The sequence below is a fragment of the Sinohyriopsis cumingii genome, chromosome 1, assembly GCF_028554795.1.
Source record: "Sinohyriopsis cumingii isolate HCF-2022 chromosome 1, ASM2855479v2, whole genome shotgun sequence".
NCBI lineage: Eukaryota > Metazoa > Mollusca > Bivalvia > Unionida > Unionidae > Sinohyriopsis > Sinohyriopsis cumingii.
The window spans coordinates 31,589,747-31,604,723 of record NC_142961.1 but is presented as its reverse complement, the minus strand read 5'-3'; the positions used below and the strand labels follow the sequence as shown (position 1 = coordinate 31,604,723).

General features: G+C 39.7%; 1 protein-coding gene across 1 annotated transcript in view; it reads left to right on the top strand.

Moving 5' to 3' along the window:
* The window catches only part of LOC149806645 (uncharacterized), a 108,964-nt gene that overhangs the window by 55,884 nt on the left and 38,103 nt on the right, over positions 1 to 14,977 (top strand). The window contains exons 15-17 of the mRNA XM_089956069.1: positions 4,655 to 4,744; positions 9,591 to 9,749; positions 11,762 to 11,881. Of these exons, the coding sequence (XP_089812195.1) occupies positions 4,655 to 4,744; positions 9,591 to 9,749; positions 11,762 to 11,881 (369 nt within the window). The remainder of the gene's footprint in view (positions 1 to 4,654; positions 4,745 to 9,590; positions 9,750 to 11,761; positions 11,882 to 14,977) is intronic.

The following is a 14,977-nucleotide window of genomic DNA, read 5'->3' as shown; positions in this document are numbered from 1 at the left end:
ATGTGTTTTTGGCCTTTGGCCCCCTTGCCTCTTGGATCAGGGGTGCTGCCCTTCGACACTCCGTTGGAGGAGGACCCCAAACTTACCGTACAATTTTTTCAGCTTTATTTTTATGGAAGACCAAAATCATGTCTGAGTTAGCCATAATTAAAAATGATGCCAGTCTGAAATACAGTATGACCACCATGATGGCTCTCTTTAAAATCTTGTTATTGGTAGTTTGCTAGAATGGTTGGAGAAGGCATCATGGTTGAATGGTTAGCATGGTGGACTCATAACAATAGGTGGTGAGTTTATGTATAACCAAATAATCTGAAGTAAAATACAGACAATTTGAAAGTTAATTTTCATTTCTTTTCTTGCTACAATTTAGCTCTGTGGGATCACGTGCTACAAAAACATATAGCCCTAGCATAAGGGTTAAAATACATCTAATAAATCAGAATCTAAAAATTAAATTATGAAGTAAAGATATTTATTTAATCAAAATACCTCTTTTAACAAGTAGCCTATGGCATCAATGGACTTCAAATCTTAATACAGCATTATGTAACAGTAAATCTGGCATAGTAGCTAATTGAAGAAAGTTAAACTTTCGCAAAGCTTATTTTATGTAAAATCTTATTTTAGAACAGAAGTATAAAAAAAAAACATCCCTTTGAGCTGTGGAAAATTGTGCATAACAACCATTTGAACAGTTTTCAAACTTGTTCCAACTGGTAAGATAGATTATGTATATGCCCCTTTAGATAGCAGGATGAAAATGGTGCTGATCAGACTGCAAAAATAATTGCCGTGGCAGACATCTTCAATATTTGTGAAGGTATGGTTGTAACAATGTAAAAAAAATTGGTCCGAAAAGAAAATAATGCCAGTGTGTACTCCCAGTCTCATTACACTACTTCCCCTGAACTAATGGCCATGCTAACGTATTGTTTTATATTTTTTTTTAAAAAGGAACATCATTCATGCAATTTATAATTGTTGTTATATTGATATTCATCCTGAAAATCTTTATAAGCTTTTTCTGATCAGATGATCTTATTTACATGGCAGTGTATAACGTTCTGAATGAAAATGGTTCCTAGAATCTAATTTGGCTTCCATCATGATACTATACTGGCCATTTTGAAAAAATAGTTGTCATCACTATTCCCCTTGCAGTTGCTGTGGTTGCTACCATGCTCTTCTTTCTCTCACATTTCTCTGCCACCAGCTGTCCTCACCTCACCTCAACGACTGCTATGCTCTTATGGACCATCTCTCTCCAGGTGCCTCAGTCCTTGGCCTGCACTTCCCAGCTGTCGGGTGAAACGTTGCATGCCTTCATATCCCTCTTGCACACAACCGTGATTGAGGGGTGGCTGACTCTTCTGGTGCCAGTGGCCAGCTGTCCATATGGGATGTCCTTTGGCAGCCTCCCATCCTCCATGCATTGGATGTGTCCCATCCATTGAAGGTGGCATTTGCTCAGTGGGGAGTACATGCTAGGGATACTTGCATGCTGAAGGATCTCGCTGTGTGGGACACTGTCTTTCTTGCCAGCTGTTTTTCAGGATGTGTTGTAGACACCGTATATGGAAGGAGTTGAGCTGACGCTCTTGTCTCATATAGGTGCTTCAGGTCTCACTTCCACATAGGAGGGTGCTGAGAATGCAGGCCTGGTAGACTTGGATCTTGGTATGCTCTGTTAGCACGTTGTTTTCCCACACCCTCTTAGTTAGTCGTGCCATGATGGTGTTTGCCTTTCCACGCCTTCTGTCCAGCTCCACATCGAGCAAGAGAGTGTTGTTGATAGTTGACCCCAGGTAAATAAAGTTGTTGGCTGCTTCCAGGGTGACACTGTCGATTTTGATGGAAGGGGCAGTGGTGGCATATGCATACTGACATTTGTCTTGTTCAGACTGATGGTGAGCCCGAACTGCTTGCAGGCATCAGCAAAACGGTTTCCCAATCTCTGGAGGGCATACTCGGTTTGGGTCACAAGAGCTGCATCATTCACAAAGAGCAACTCCCTGATGAGTACAGACTTCACTTTGGTTTTTGAGCGCAGTCGGGCCAGGTTAAACAGTCTCCTGTCGGACCTGGTATGCAGATATATGCCATAAGTGGACGAGTCGAAGGCATAGGAAAGGAGCAGGGAGAAGAAGATCCCAAAAAGGGTTGGTGCCAGCACGCAATCTGCTTCACACCTTTGTTGATGAGAAAGGAGACTGAGGAAGATCTATTGTATAGGACTGTTCCCTTCATATCAGCATGGAAAGAGATTATCATGCTGCATACTTTTGTGGGGCAGCTGATCTTACTGAGAAGTTCAGATAGGCCCTTCCTGCTGACCAGGTTGAAGGCCTTATTGAGGTCAATGAACATCATGTAGAGTGGCTGATCTTGCGCTCTGCTCTTCTCTTGGAGTTGTTGGAGGGAGAAGATGATGTCTGTTGTCAACTTGCCTGCTGTGAAGCCACACTAAGATTCTGGGTACACATGGTACACTTTGTGAACAATGCTCAGGAGCAAGATCCCACTGTAATTGTTACAGTCACTACAGTCACCCTTGTTTTTTGTAAAGGGTCACAATGGTGGCATTGCACATGTCTTGGGGGACTGTTCCTTCCTCCCAGCAGAGGCAGAGTAGCTCATGCAGCTGCTGAAGCAATGTCAGTTTCCCATGTTTGATAGCTTCAGGTGGGATGCCATTACTACCTGGTGCTTTGTCATTTGGTAGCAAGTTAATGGCTTTGCTGATCTCCTCTAAGGTGGGCACTCTGTCGAGCTCCAGCATGGTGGGCAGTTTCTGTATTCTGTTATGGGCCATAATGGTGACTGACATTTCTCAGGAGTATAGCTTTGATTAGTGCTCCACCAATCTGGCCGACTGTTGCTCATGGTCTGTGATTTTCTCTCCCATCAGATATTTCAGGGTGTGACCCCTTTCACTGTAGGGCCTAGAGCCTTCTTGGGAGCATGGCTGGAATGGCCTTTCCAGGGCACAGGCCTGCAAGTGGAGTATGGAGATCCTGGGCTGCCCAGATGTCAGGGTCCCCCTCTCATCCTTGCTGGTGGGGTCCAAAGGAATGCTGAGCATGACATTTGGTACCACTTCAGATGCAGGAGCTGCCAGAAAAAAGTCACAGCTGACACCCATCTGCCTTAGGGGCTCCACTCTGGATTTTCTGTCTGGGTATAATCCCATAGCCTTTCCTTCTTCCGAAGATATCCACAAGGCAGCAGAGCCAATCCAATGGCTGGGACTTGGTGGGTTTGGCATCAGTTTCCTTCTCCTATACCAACTACCTGACGGGGCTAATGAGCTCCATCGGCTGAAGTTGGGAGTCAGAGTTTTCCTTCTCGTAGACTGGTTGCCTGCCAAGGCTAATGAAATTGGTCTGCCCACCCAGTTATACCGCCAGGCACTCAGTTGTGCCACACAACAGGCTGTGTGAAAACAGGGTGCCCCTGCATGAAGGTGCTGCTGTGGACACAGTAATGTAGGAGAGGCCATGTGCAAGTAACCTCTTGCCCAGCAGAGCCAGACGGTGGTCCCACGGTGATCAATACACCTGGAAAGGAGAGGCTATGAGAGACGCTTCACTTTCATTTGGCAAACACGATGTCTAGCCCAGACCTCACACACACCGCCAAAACACAAGTACAAGTGGATTTATATCAAACTCGTTTTGTGGATATATGTGAAGAATACCTTGAATGATGCAAGTACAATGACTTGGATTCTTGAATAGAAAACATGTTGACTCGGTTATGCAAGAAAATATTTAAGCTACCAAATTTTGTCTGTTTTTCCAGGATATCAGGGGTGATGTCCATTCTTTATGGACAGTAGACTGTCAGCCCCTTTTAGTAAACTTGGCACATATTAATGACATCAGATCAACTTGAGCATATGGTACTGTTATTATATTTTTTCCAGATTCTTACTCTATTTTGGTGTTAAATGTGATGCATTACTCAGAAACTTGGCAGACATTCCTAATATCAAATGCCTGCATACTCTGATGATTTTAAATAAGTCATGTCTTTTTTTATCCATTTTAAATGTTTTTTTTGCATTATCATTCAGGCCAGGGTGTTGCAAATTTATGTTGAATGAAACTGCACCCAGAGCTACCAGTACCTTCAGTACCCCCCACCCCTGAAACCCTCCCTCACAAACTCAGTGAAATGGCACTCTGGTACTCACCTATATCACCACCCCTTACAATAGCCCTGCATGCAAACATTGTTGAATTGTTATTGCACTTAACCACCCATGTCACTTGTTTATGCAGCAGGGGAGTGGACATCCATGTCCTATGGACACATTTTTTTTCTTCTGGTTGGTATATTTACATTTATTTTACCTCAGTAGGATGGGTGAAGCAAGAAACAAAGTATGGATTGTACCAATTTACATTATTGGGGATGTATTACATCAGGTTTAATAAATGTTTTCTAAAACATTCTGAGAGTTAACACATTGAAGTGTCAAAGTGAGGCAGCTACATTACCCTCTATTGTTTTTAAAAAAGCATAGCAATAACAACAAAAAATAACCTTTTTTGGCAGTTGTTTGAATAAAAACAATTTCTGTTTCTGTGTTTACAGAAATGTATTCAAGGTCATCTTTGTTTGAAGTTTCTTATTTCTGTTTCCATAGATTTTCCACACTCTGAGGTCTTTAAAAGTGGAGTTTCAATTCGATATCGCAATTCTGAGGTCATGCATTTATCTCGAGACCTTGATTCTGGTAAGCATAATTCTTACCCTAATAGTAAATTTTAAAGAAGCTGATTAGTAGGTGTGGGTTTTATCTTGTTTTGTCTCAAAATTCTGTTGCTATCTAATTGGATAATGGTGATTGCTAAACTTGTCTTTAAAACTAATTCATTTTCAAAATAAAACATCTCTTCATGTTAAGTGCACTTTATGAAATTCAGAAAATATTTTTGACCTTTGTCTTGGTAGTTCTGATACTTAGAGTAAACTTAACAGGAGCCACATTTGCTGAATGGTTAGCATGAGAGACTCGTGATCCAAAGGTTACAAGTTTGAATGATGTGGTAGATCATCCCAGATTGGCTGCTGTGGAATGTCTCAGACCAAGTTTTTTTTTTCCTCCATAGTCTTGGCATATGTAGCCTTTCTTGTGTTAATATGCGATTAAATACCAAATTAAGAAACAGATAGTTAAGTTTATGTTTTAGATTGAAAAGTTGCTATTGTTTGATTTGAAGTAGGAAATATGAATTTTATAATTTGTCAGAGATGTTATATTCCAGATATCTCTTTCTAAAATTATTTAATATGCACCTCAAAATGACACGATCATTACCTTATGACATCATCAGTGTAACATCACTTATTACCCAAATGTATTGTAGCTCTGTGAACTTTGAGAGATTACTTGTGATTGCAAATTCTGTCTTCTATTAAATAATGAAAAAGATAATACTGAGACAATTTTAATCACAATAACTTTCCTGTTAAAGAAAATGAGTCAGCAAAAACTATATTTGAAACCTTGAGCACTTTACAACTTTCTGTCAATCAGTATAATGAGCTTTCTATTCAGAAAAACATGTGTTCTCAATGACTGTGTCAAACTGAAAATTGTAAATCACGAAAATACACATATTTGATAAGAGGATTCTATGATGTTATGCCTGTACAAATTCATTAGAAGATTCTATCATGTTATGCCTTTGCAAATTGATGAGAGGATTCCCCTTCGAATACATTCCCCACATATTCATCATGCCTGGAGACGGGATCGGCCATTGAATGCAGTAAACAATTCACGACTACAGGTGGGATCGGCCAATGAATGCAGAAACCGGATCACGCCTACAGACGGGATCGGGGCTGAAATGAGTTAAAGAAACACATGGTAGGTTCTATCCTACTCCAGGGCAGAACCAACACCCATTCTCTGCTAGATCATGGAAGCTTTTTCACGACTGGGAAATTCAGACCTCTGTACATCCCAGAATTTCATCTATTTATACACGGTCTTCTTAACCAACCAGAATTTGGTGTGTCCTTGTTGAGTCCATATCCTTCAAGACTTGGATTTCATTGAGAGAGTTCTTGCAACTCCTTGGGTATTACATGATGCAGACTTAATCCTGCTTGGCTGTCTCATTATACAGGCCTTGCCAGCACATTAGTGCCCAGTTTTACATCCTCTTAATCAAGCAGACAGGATCATACTCGAAATTTGATCATTCCATGTCAGTGGGGCAATCCAGGCTGGCTGACCATTGGAAATCTTCTGAAGAACCCCAAGCAGAAATAATGTAAAGTACCACCGCCAGTGCACATGGTGTGAGTGCCTACCTGCTGCTGACCTTCACTACCATTGGCAACACTGGGGGAACGGCCTCTGTGCATCAATATCCTAGAAGGAAGGATGTCATCAGTACCTTTCATTTCTGTAAAAATTGATCCTGGGTGTTAAATGGTCCTCTTTCGATCCAACAACACTGATGGCGACCTATATCCTCAAACAGGGAGGTACCAGACCACTTGTCCAGTGTTCTGATTTGGCATTTTTCTACATCGGTGCAGCACTCTCCATATCAACATACAACTGAGACACCTTCTGGCTGCATAATTGGCTCCATCAAGAATCAGTCCAGAAGGGGTCATATCCTTCACACGGAATGTCCCCTCCATCAATTGGTCGTCACTTGGATTCACACACTTTTAGGGCATCCGATGATCTACCACCTGGCGACAAGGTGGGATCAACAGCTATCCACCTTTGTCCTCCTAGTTCCAGACACAGCAGCTTGGGCCGTGAGATGCACTGTCAGCCATCTGAGAGGGGTTGTGGGCCTGTGCCACCCCTCCAACGGTGCTACAATTACAGGGTCAGAAGGACACAATGACTCCAATAGCCCCACTTTGAGGGCACAAGCCTGCATAATCGATATATTTTTCCCAGCGATAATATACCCAAGAAGATTCTGGCCAACTTTAATTGACCACCCTGTTCTGCATGCTCAGGCTTTACCAGTACTTCCTTGTGAGTCAGACAATTCAAACCTTCATTTGTGGAGAGAATCTCGAGTGTAACCATCTATATCGCCCATCTGCATGCCTCTTTCCCTCAACTGGCTGACTTTCGCTGGTTCTGTTCTTGGAGGAGAAGCAGTTGGACCACACTCTTACCAATATCCCTTATTTGTCTCCAAAGTGATCCAATTGTTTTTTTTTTATAACATGGCTAGATTCAAACCCTTTTGAACTTCTAGCCTACACATTGCTAAAATCACTATCATACAGACCATGTTTACTGATAGCTTTATCTTCAGCATACAGGGTAAGAAGGCTGATTCCTCCTTTATGCTTCCTGGAATTATCTTTAGTTCAGCTCGGAGGGTTCACTGGTTCTAAAGATATCATCAGGATTTGTAGCCCAGAATATATTACCATCTGTTGTTAACCAGTGTTCCTGCTCAATTTCTTCCATAGCCAGGTCAAGAACAGCAACCATGCAAGATTCTGTTTGCGCTTTCAGGGATCAGTGATCTCGGACACATGCTGATGACATCATGGCAGATATGACATTGGGCATGATAAAGATCTCTAATATCTGTTAGACCATTTGATCTCCAGCAGCCAAAATCCATAGCATTGTTTCCAAAAAGGAATTTGTCTTGGGTTCTAACTTGGCTCAACTCAAGCAAGTTTGAACCTATTGCTCATGCCATGCTAAAGTTCCTATCATACAAGACAGGCTTCCTGATAGCTTTAGCTTTCATATGCAGGATCAGTGAGCTACATTCCCTTTCATATGACCTGAATTATCTTTTGTTCAGTTCTGATAGTTCAGTAGTCTTCCTTACACAATCATACCTAGCTGCCAAGAATCGGTTGCTGTCCATAGGTGACTGACAAGACATCATTCATCCTCTCTTTTTCATAGACAAGTCTAGAGAGGCAGCCATGCTAGATCATGTCTGTACCCTCAAACACTACTTGAGATGCACAGAGACAAGTCATAGCACGTGCAATGCCTCTTCTCAGATGGCTTACTGCTTCAGAGTTTCGAGCAATCTCTGTGAGACAGAACAGAGGATATCATGTTTTACAGCCCATGAGACTAGAGCCATTTCTGAAAGCCTCACTTTTGAATGCAATGTTTTGACCCTAGATATTATTGAAGTTGTTAGCTGGCATGCAGAGTCAACCTTCTTGAATTTTTACCACAGAGATTTAGCATCACAGAGACACGTTGGATCAGGTAGGGCCAGTGACAACAGCACAGATGGCCACCAGACCCAATTAGACCACAGCCCATTAGCTTCACTAGATTCACCAGTGAAAATGTTGGTAGGTGAGAAGATGTCAACTTCATCTTCTCAACCATGTATGTGTGTGTGTGTGTGTGTGTGTGTATACACACACACACACAGAGACACACGAGTCTCAAATCTAGGGATCTCAGGCTGTGTTGCTTAGGTCATTAGGAAAACAGGCTATCCTTCATATGGGGAATCCAACCACTGATTTTCATATAGGGAATCCAACCACTATTCTCCAGAAGGATACCAGAGGTAGAGGATGGATGCTCTGCATCCACTCCTCCTATTACTTATTCTCCTGACAAAATGTGATTAGGGAATGTATTCAAAGGAGAAAGCAAATTTTTAATGTAAGTTACGTTCTCCAAGAAAACTTACCCTATCACATTACTTAAAAACTCTCCCAACCACCCTGCCATGCAAGTTTCCATGTTAGTGTCTTGCTCAGCTAAAAACTGGCGACACCTGGTGGTATCAAGGGGAGGTTATAGGGATGGATTCAAGAGGTGTCAAGCTAATATTCCTAACATAATGTGATTGTGTAAATATTCTCGGAGAAACATAATTTACTTTAAACCTTTGCTTTCTCTGATGTTATGCCTGTACAAATGAAGCTTTAAGTGCTTTTGAAGCTATTATTTTGTGGGCAATTAGTGACAGGATTTTTCCTGTAATTTTCAATGTAATAATCCTGGTTTTGGGGTAGACATTCAGCTGAGAGTAACACAAGAAAATACACCAGCCTATTCATTTTTAAGTGCTTGGACCTTTAGCTGTGTAAATGTATCAATTTGTAAAAACTTTAAATAACCCAGCATTTCACAACCAATCATTCTTAAAGCAGTATATGTTCAGATGCAAGAAGTAGGTAAACTTTTTTTTTTTTTGCAATCTGTTTAAATTTGGTGACCTACTCTTTTTTTGACTTGGGCTTATTTACTAAGATTCAGTATTTAACTTATTGAAATGTGAATGAGTTCTTGGTATAAGTTACCGAAATATTCTTCTTCCATAACATGGTATCACAACAATACATCTTGCCACACTGTGCACCACCACCACTATCACCCAAGTTATTTGTGTATTACCCCTGATTTTGGTCCATATACAGACCAGAATCCCAAATATGGGAGCTTGAATGGAAAGTTTGTTTAATTTCCAGTTTTATGTATATGATGCATGTAAAAACAGTAATCTTCAAAGAAAATATAACAGAAAATGTCTTTTAAAAGTTTGGTTGCTTCTTTTATTGCAATTTCACAGAAGTGAGAATCTTTTTTCTAGAGAAACCTCAGGAGATTGAAAGCACACATGTTGAAGGCTTAACACCATGCATAATCAAAGACAATGCTCATAGAAAGAGCAAAGGAGGAAGGCGAGTCACAATAAATGAGATTGCTCAGAAATTATCTTCCCAGAAATCACCAGCAAAACTAGAAACGGGTGAGAAAATATTTCTTTGGATAATAATAAAGTAAAACATTTTCCAGAAATACTATCCCACTTTAAAGTAAATGGTGCATATAGGATGTACTTTGTCCATTCATGCGTTAATCTTTGTATCTGCATGTCAGTCCTTCTTGACTGAGCTGTACCTCATTTCTTAAATACACCTAATTAGATCAGTCTCTCAGTGTGGGACATTTCCGGATGAAGATGTGTCACAAACTGCATTTGGACACTTAACATACCTTTCTAGGTTTATTCAAAGTTGCTGTAAACAAAAAAAATGTTTTCTGGCTATTGTCACTTTTCAGCTATTGCCACCATTATAGTACTTGAAGTAATTCTGGCAGTGAATGTGTTATGAATGAAAAGTTATTCACAGTAACTTGCTTTCCAGGATATGTTTATCATTGAAGAAATGGAATTGGTTTGTAAGTTTGTATTGATATCTCTTCCTCTTGTGGGTCCATGTCTTTCAGTGTTTAATAATAATAAAAATACATTGTAACTGAATGTTAATGGAAAATAGATAAAAGTGACATGCAGTAGTCTGTGCAGATAATAGAATGAAATGTAATGCACATGTATATCATTAGAAGAGGGTTCAGTTATTTTCATACCACTTACATCGGGATACCTTGTTAAGTCAGTGTTACTTTTCAACCACTTATATCTGGATACCTTGTTAAGTCAGTGTTACTTTTCAACCACTTATTATTGGGTACAGCAAGGCCAAGAATTTATTTGTTGATTTGTATGCTGACATTTGGCTTATAGAGAATGGATATGCTGGAGTGTGATATCAGTTTTATGATAAAGATTTCCTCAAATCTTATATAATTTTTATTATAAAGTTTTTCTAAACTATTTGTTACCTCTGACTGAAATTATATTTTTTTGTTAAAGAGTAACTTAAAATTATTTCAGTATTCATTTATCCATATACAGGCAAGGAATTTTTCTTAGTCATTCTCCTGTGATATGCCAGGGGTTTTAGTCATTCTTCAGTGATATGCATGGGGTGTTAGTCATTCTCCTGTGATATGTATGGGGTCTTAGTCATTCTTCTGTGATATGCCAGGGGTCTGAGTCATTCTCCTGTGATATGCCAGGGGTCTTAGTCATTCTCCTGTGGTATGCACGGGGTCTTAGTTTGTCTTCTGTGATATGCAAGGGGTATGAGTCAATCTCTTGTGCTTTGCCAGGGTCTTAGTCATTCTTTTGTGATATGCCAGGGTCTGAGTCATTTTCCTGTGATATGCCAGAGGTCTTAGTCATTCTTCTGTAATATTCCAGGGGTCTTAGTCATTCTCCTGTGATATGTCAGGGGTCTTAGTCATTCTCCTGTGATATGCCAGGGGTCTTAGTCATTCTCCTGTGAAATGCCAGGGGTCTTAGTCATTCTTTTGTAGTATGCCAGGGATCTTAGTCATTCTCCTGTGGTATGCCAGGGGTCTTAGTCATTCTCCTGTGATATGCCAGGGGTCTTAGTCATTCTCTTGTGATATGCCAGGGGTCTAAGTCATTCTTCTGTGATATGCCAAGGGTCTTTTTAATCATCTGCATACTACTGTAAATACTCACTTATAAATCAGGTCCAACTGCAAACAGGATCAACACTGATCTGGCATCACATAATGTGCTGTCAGATCAGGATCTATGTTGCTTGTTCTACTGATTGGTCCTACCACACTGCTTAGAACCAGATCTGCCAGTGCATTATGTGATGGCAACTCTGGGTGTGTTTGCATTTGGATTGGACTTATAAGCAAGTACATACAGAAGGAGTAAGCTTATCATTGGGAAAACAACTTTCTTATTTAATAAACTGTTAAATTTGGAAAAAAGTTGGTTAAGTGTTTATCTCCAAAGTTGGGTTGATGGGAGAATTGCAGTACATTTGACAGATTTGCCATTTTCTTTATTTCCAAAGTTAGGCATATTGGAGAACTACCGTATCTTTGAAAATGTCAAAATCTTTTAATTTTACGTTTTACTGAATGTTTCAGAAACTGGATTTCAAGACACAGCACAGGATGACAGTGTGCCTAAGACTCCTCTTCATTTTTTTGAGACTACTACATCAAAGACTCCAGAGCCTCTTAGGTCACAAATAGAAAGCAAAATAAGTGAGTATATCAGACGTCAGCTTGAGAGAAAATAATTCTCTCTCGCTCTCTGTCTCTCTTACACACACACATGCATGTATGCACACATGCACATACAGACAACAACTATTCCAAACATACAGCCTTTGTTATATAAAAATAATGGGTTTGTAGGAATTAATTAATATCTATACATGCATTTAAGTCATTAATTTGTGAACAATTGCATGATTTTATTGATTAACATATCATATTCAAATTCTTGGACCCCTACACATATATTTCATGCTTCATTGACTTTAGTTACATTTCGTTTTAAGTTTATTTTTCAAGCTCTTTTTATGCTAGAATCATCAGATTTGATTGTATGCAGCTCTATTATTGTCATATCCTTTTAATAAAAGAAAATTACTGTGACCTACATTTCACATTTTGCCATGTGAACTTAAATTTTGTCATTTAGCTTGTGGCCAAATCAGTTTTCTGCAACTTATATATATCCTATCATACCTAGATCCATGAAACTTGGTGACTGGATGCATCTTGATGAACACTACACCTCATAACAATAATAGTTTCCTGTGACCCCTATTTCATGCTTCATGCTTTTTGTTAAATTTTGTGTTATTTGTTTATTTCTTAAGTTCTCTTCATGTAAGAATTATCAAGGAAGAAGATTGTGTGGGTCTGTTAGTATCAAACCCTTAGAGTAAGGAAAGGTCACTGACCTACATTTTGCATTTTATTGACTTAGGTTATACTTTTGTATTAGCTTATAAGCAAATAGGTTTTTTGCACCCTGTATATATATTGTTGTACCTGAAGTCATTAGTCATGGTGAGGCGATGCATTTTGATGAGTATTACACCCTGATCATAGATGTACGTCACTTTAACTCATTGGTGGACCTTGAACAACAAGCAGTGCTCAAAAAATCTGATAGCCCAACAGCTTGGGGCCTGTCTAATTTCAGATCAGGCTTCTTCTGTATTCTAAGTGAAATGCCTGTCGCACTTGTTGAGGAAAAAAAAATTGCCCAAGAAAACATTGATCGTGCTCAAGAAATGGGGAAATTTATTTCAAGATGTTCAAGAATTGATTTCTTTACTGTTGTATTTGGGAGAGTTTAGGCCAAATGCAGGATGTTTTTCAGGTATTATAAGTAATAAAGGGATCAAATGCATTTGTGTTGGATTTTGAGTGTTTGATAACCATCCAACCTTCAGCACAGTTGAGAAGACTGACTAAAAGTGATTTCGGCAAAAGCACTTGCCTAATTATGATGATTTTTTTCATGGTCTTGTTTAATTACTATTGCTTTGTTAAGTTTGTTCAAGTTGAAGATTAATGAATAATATTCAGCTGGTCCTTGCTCATGCTTACTCTAATGTAATGAAATACTTGTTAAACAAATAAAATGGCATCTATGAACAACATCAAAAGAGTAAACAGAAACTCTGCAAATCAAGCCATGCTTCTGAATGTAAAAACAGTTGATCCACTGTTTATTCAATGAGCAAGAAAGACATTGTTAAAGCAATTAGAAAATGGCTGACCTCAGGACCTGGAGAAAAACATTGCTTTATGTGAAATTTTTATAGATTCAGACAAACACACAAGTCAGTTTAATATGATTTTGTTTTTATTGTTCATATTTGAAGTGTAGCAATTGCAACAATGTGTGAAAAATAATATTGCAAAAGGGTCAGTTTTGAGCTCTTTGAAATTGGAGTCCAGACTTGTGGAGTTTGAGTCAGGGGATGTTTTGTTTTTTAAGTCACTAGTCATGGGCCATTGTCTAAAAAAAAAGCTTTGAGTACTGACAAGCTCCCCATTTATGTTTCCCCAGTCTCCAACTAATGGGTCTGGGCAGTAGATGCCTTCCACCTGAGGTGTGATCATCTGTTTGCTTATGCCTTCCCACCCTTCAGGATGATCTACAGGTCCTTCACAAAGTCAGGCACTCAACAGCTCAGCTCATCTTGGGCATACCTCTGTGGTCCCAACGATCATGGTTCAGCGATCTTCTTGATATGCTGGTACATCATCCCAGGACCTCACAGGAGAAACCTTCTGTTGCAGTACGGGGGCTTTTTCCTTTCAACAGCCCTGAGATTCTCCGCCATCACACTTAGATCAACTCAAACAACCTCTCTGCAAAGAAAACATTTTGAACTAAGTTGTCACATGCATCATTCACTCCAGGAGAAGGTCTGCCTCATAGGTGTTGGATGCCAAATGGAGAATCTTTTGTGATTGGTATCGTAGAAAACAGGAATAATCCTAGCTATCCCTCTATGAGTGCAATGGCAGATTTTCTCCTTTTACTTTCTAAAGAGAAAAAATGCAGTGTATACTGTTAAGAGCTATAGAGCTGCCCTTTCCAAAACACTTAAATTTTCTAAATGCCCTGCCATTGGGAACAATTCTCACTTGGGAGACCTGATCAGGTATTTCAAGTTACAGAGACCAGTGTCTCGCTCTGTAATGCCTAAATGGAATCTCTTGTGTCTTGTGGTTATTAAATAAATCCGTATGAACTATTACCCTCAAGTCGGTTCTCTTGCTGACCTTAGCATCTGCAAGACAAAAGAGCAAGCTCCATGCTGTATCCAAAGAGTAGGGCTGTAATAGGTTCATTGGAAAGTATGAGTCAGTCTTAACTTTGTCCAGCTGATTTTCTAGCTAAAATCCAGCTTCCTTTAATTGCTCCACTTCTGACTGATTCCATGTTTAAGCCATATCTGTGCTGGGAATGACCAAGATATTAAAATGTAGTTTTGTGGAGTGGGGTGGGATGAAACAAATTTAATTGTGTAATACTTAACCTGCTGCTATTGCCAGATTTTTTCCTCCCACCCTGCACTGATGTCCTTCTGTGGACTGCTCCCTCAAATATATGAGTGAGTCCTTAACGCATGCCTAAGATATAGGGCTTTTATAGAGGGGCTTATTCAGTGTTCCAGAAAATTCTGTTCGCACTAATGGGAGGATGGAATTTCCATCATAAGGTTGGGTATTTTCATCCTGGAAAGTATCAGCTATGCAATAGCAGCAGGTAAGTATTACATAATTAAAATTAGTTATTCCCCCTCCCCAATGACTTCATCTGGTAAG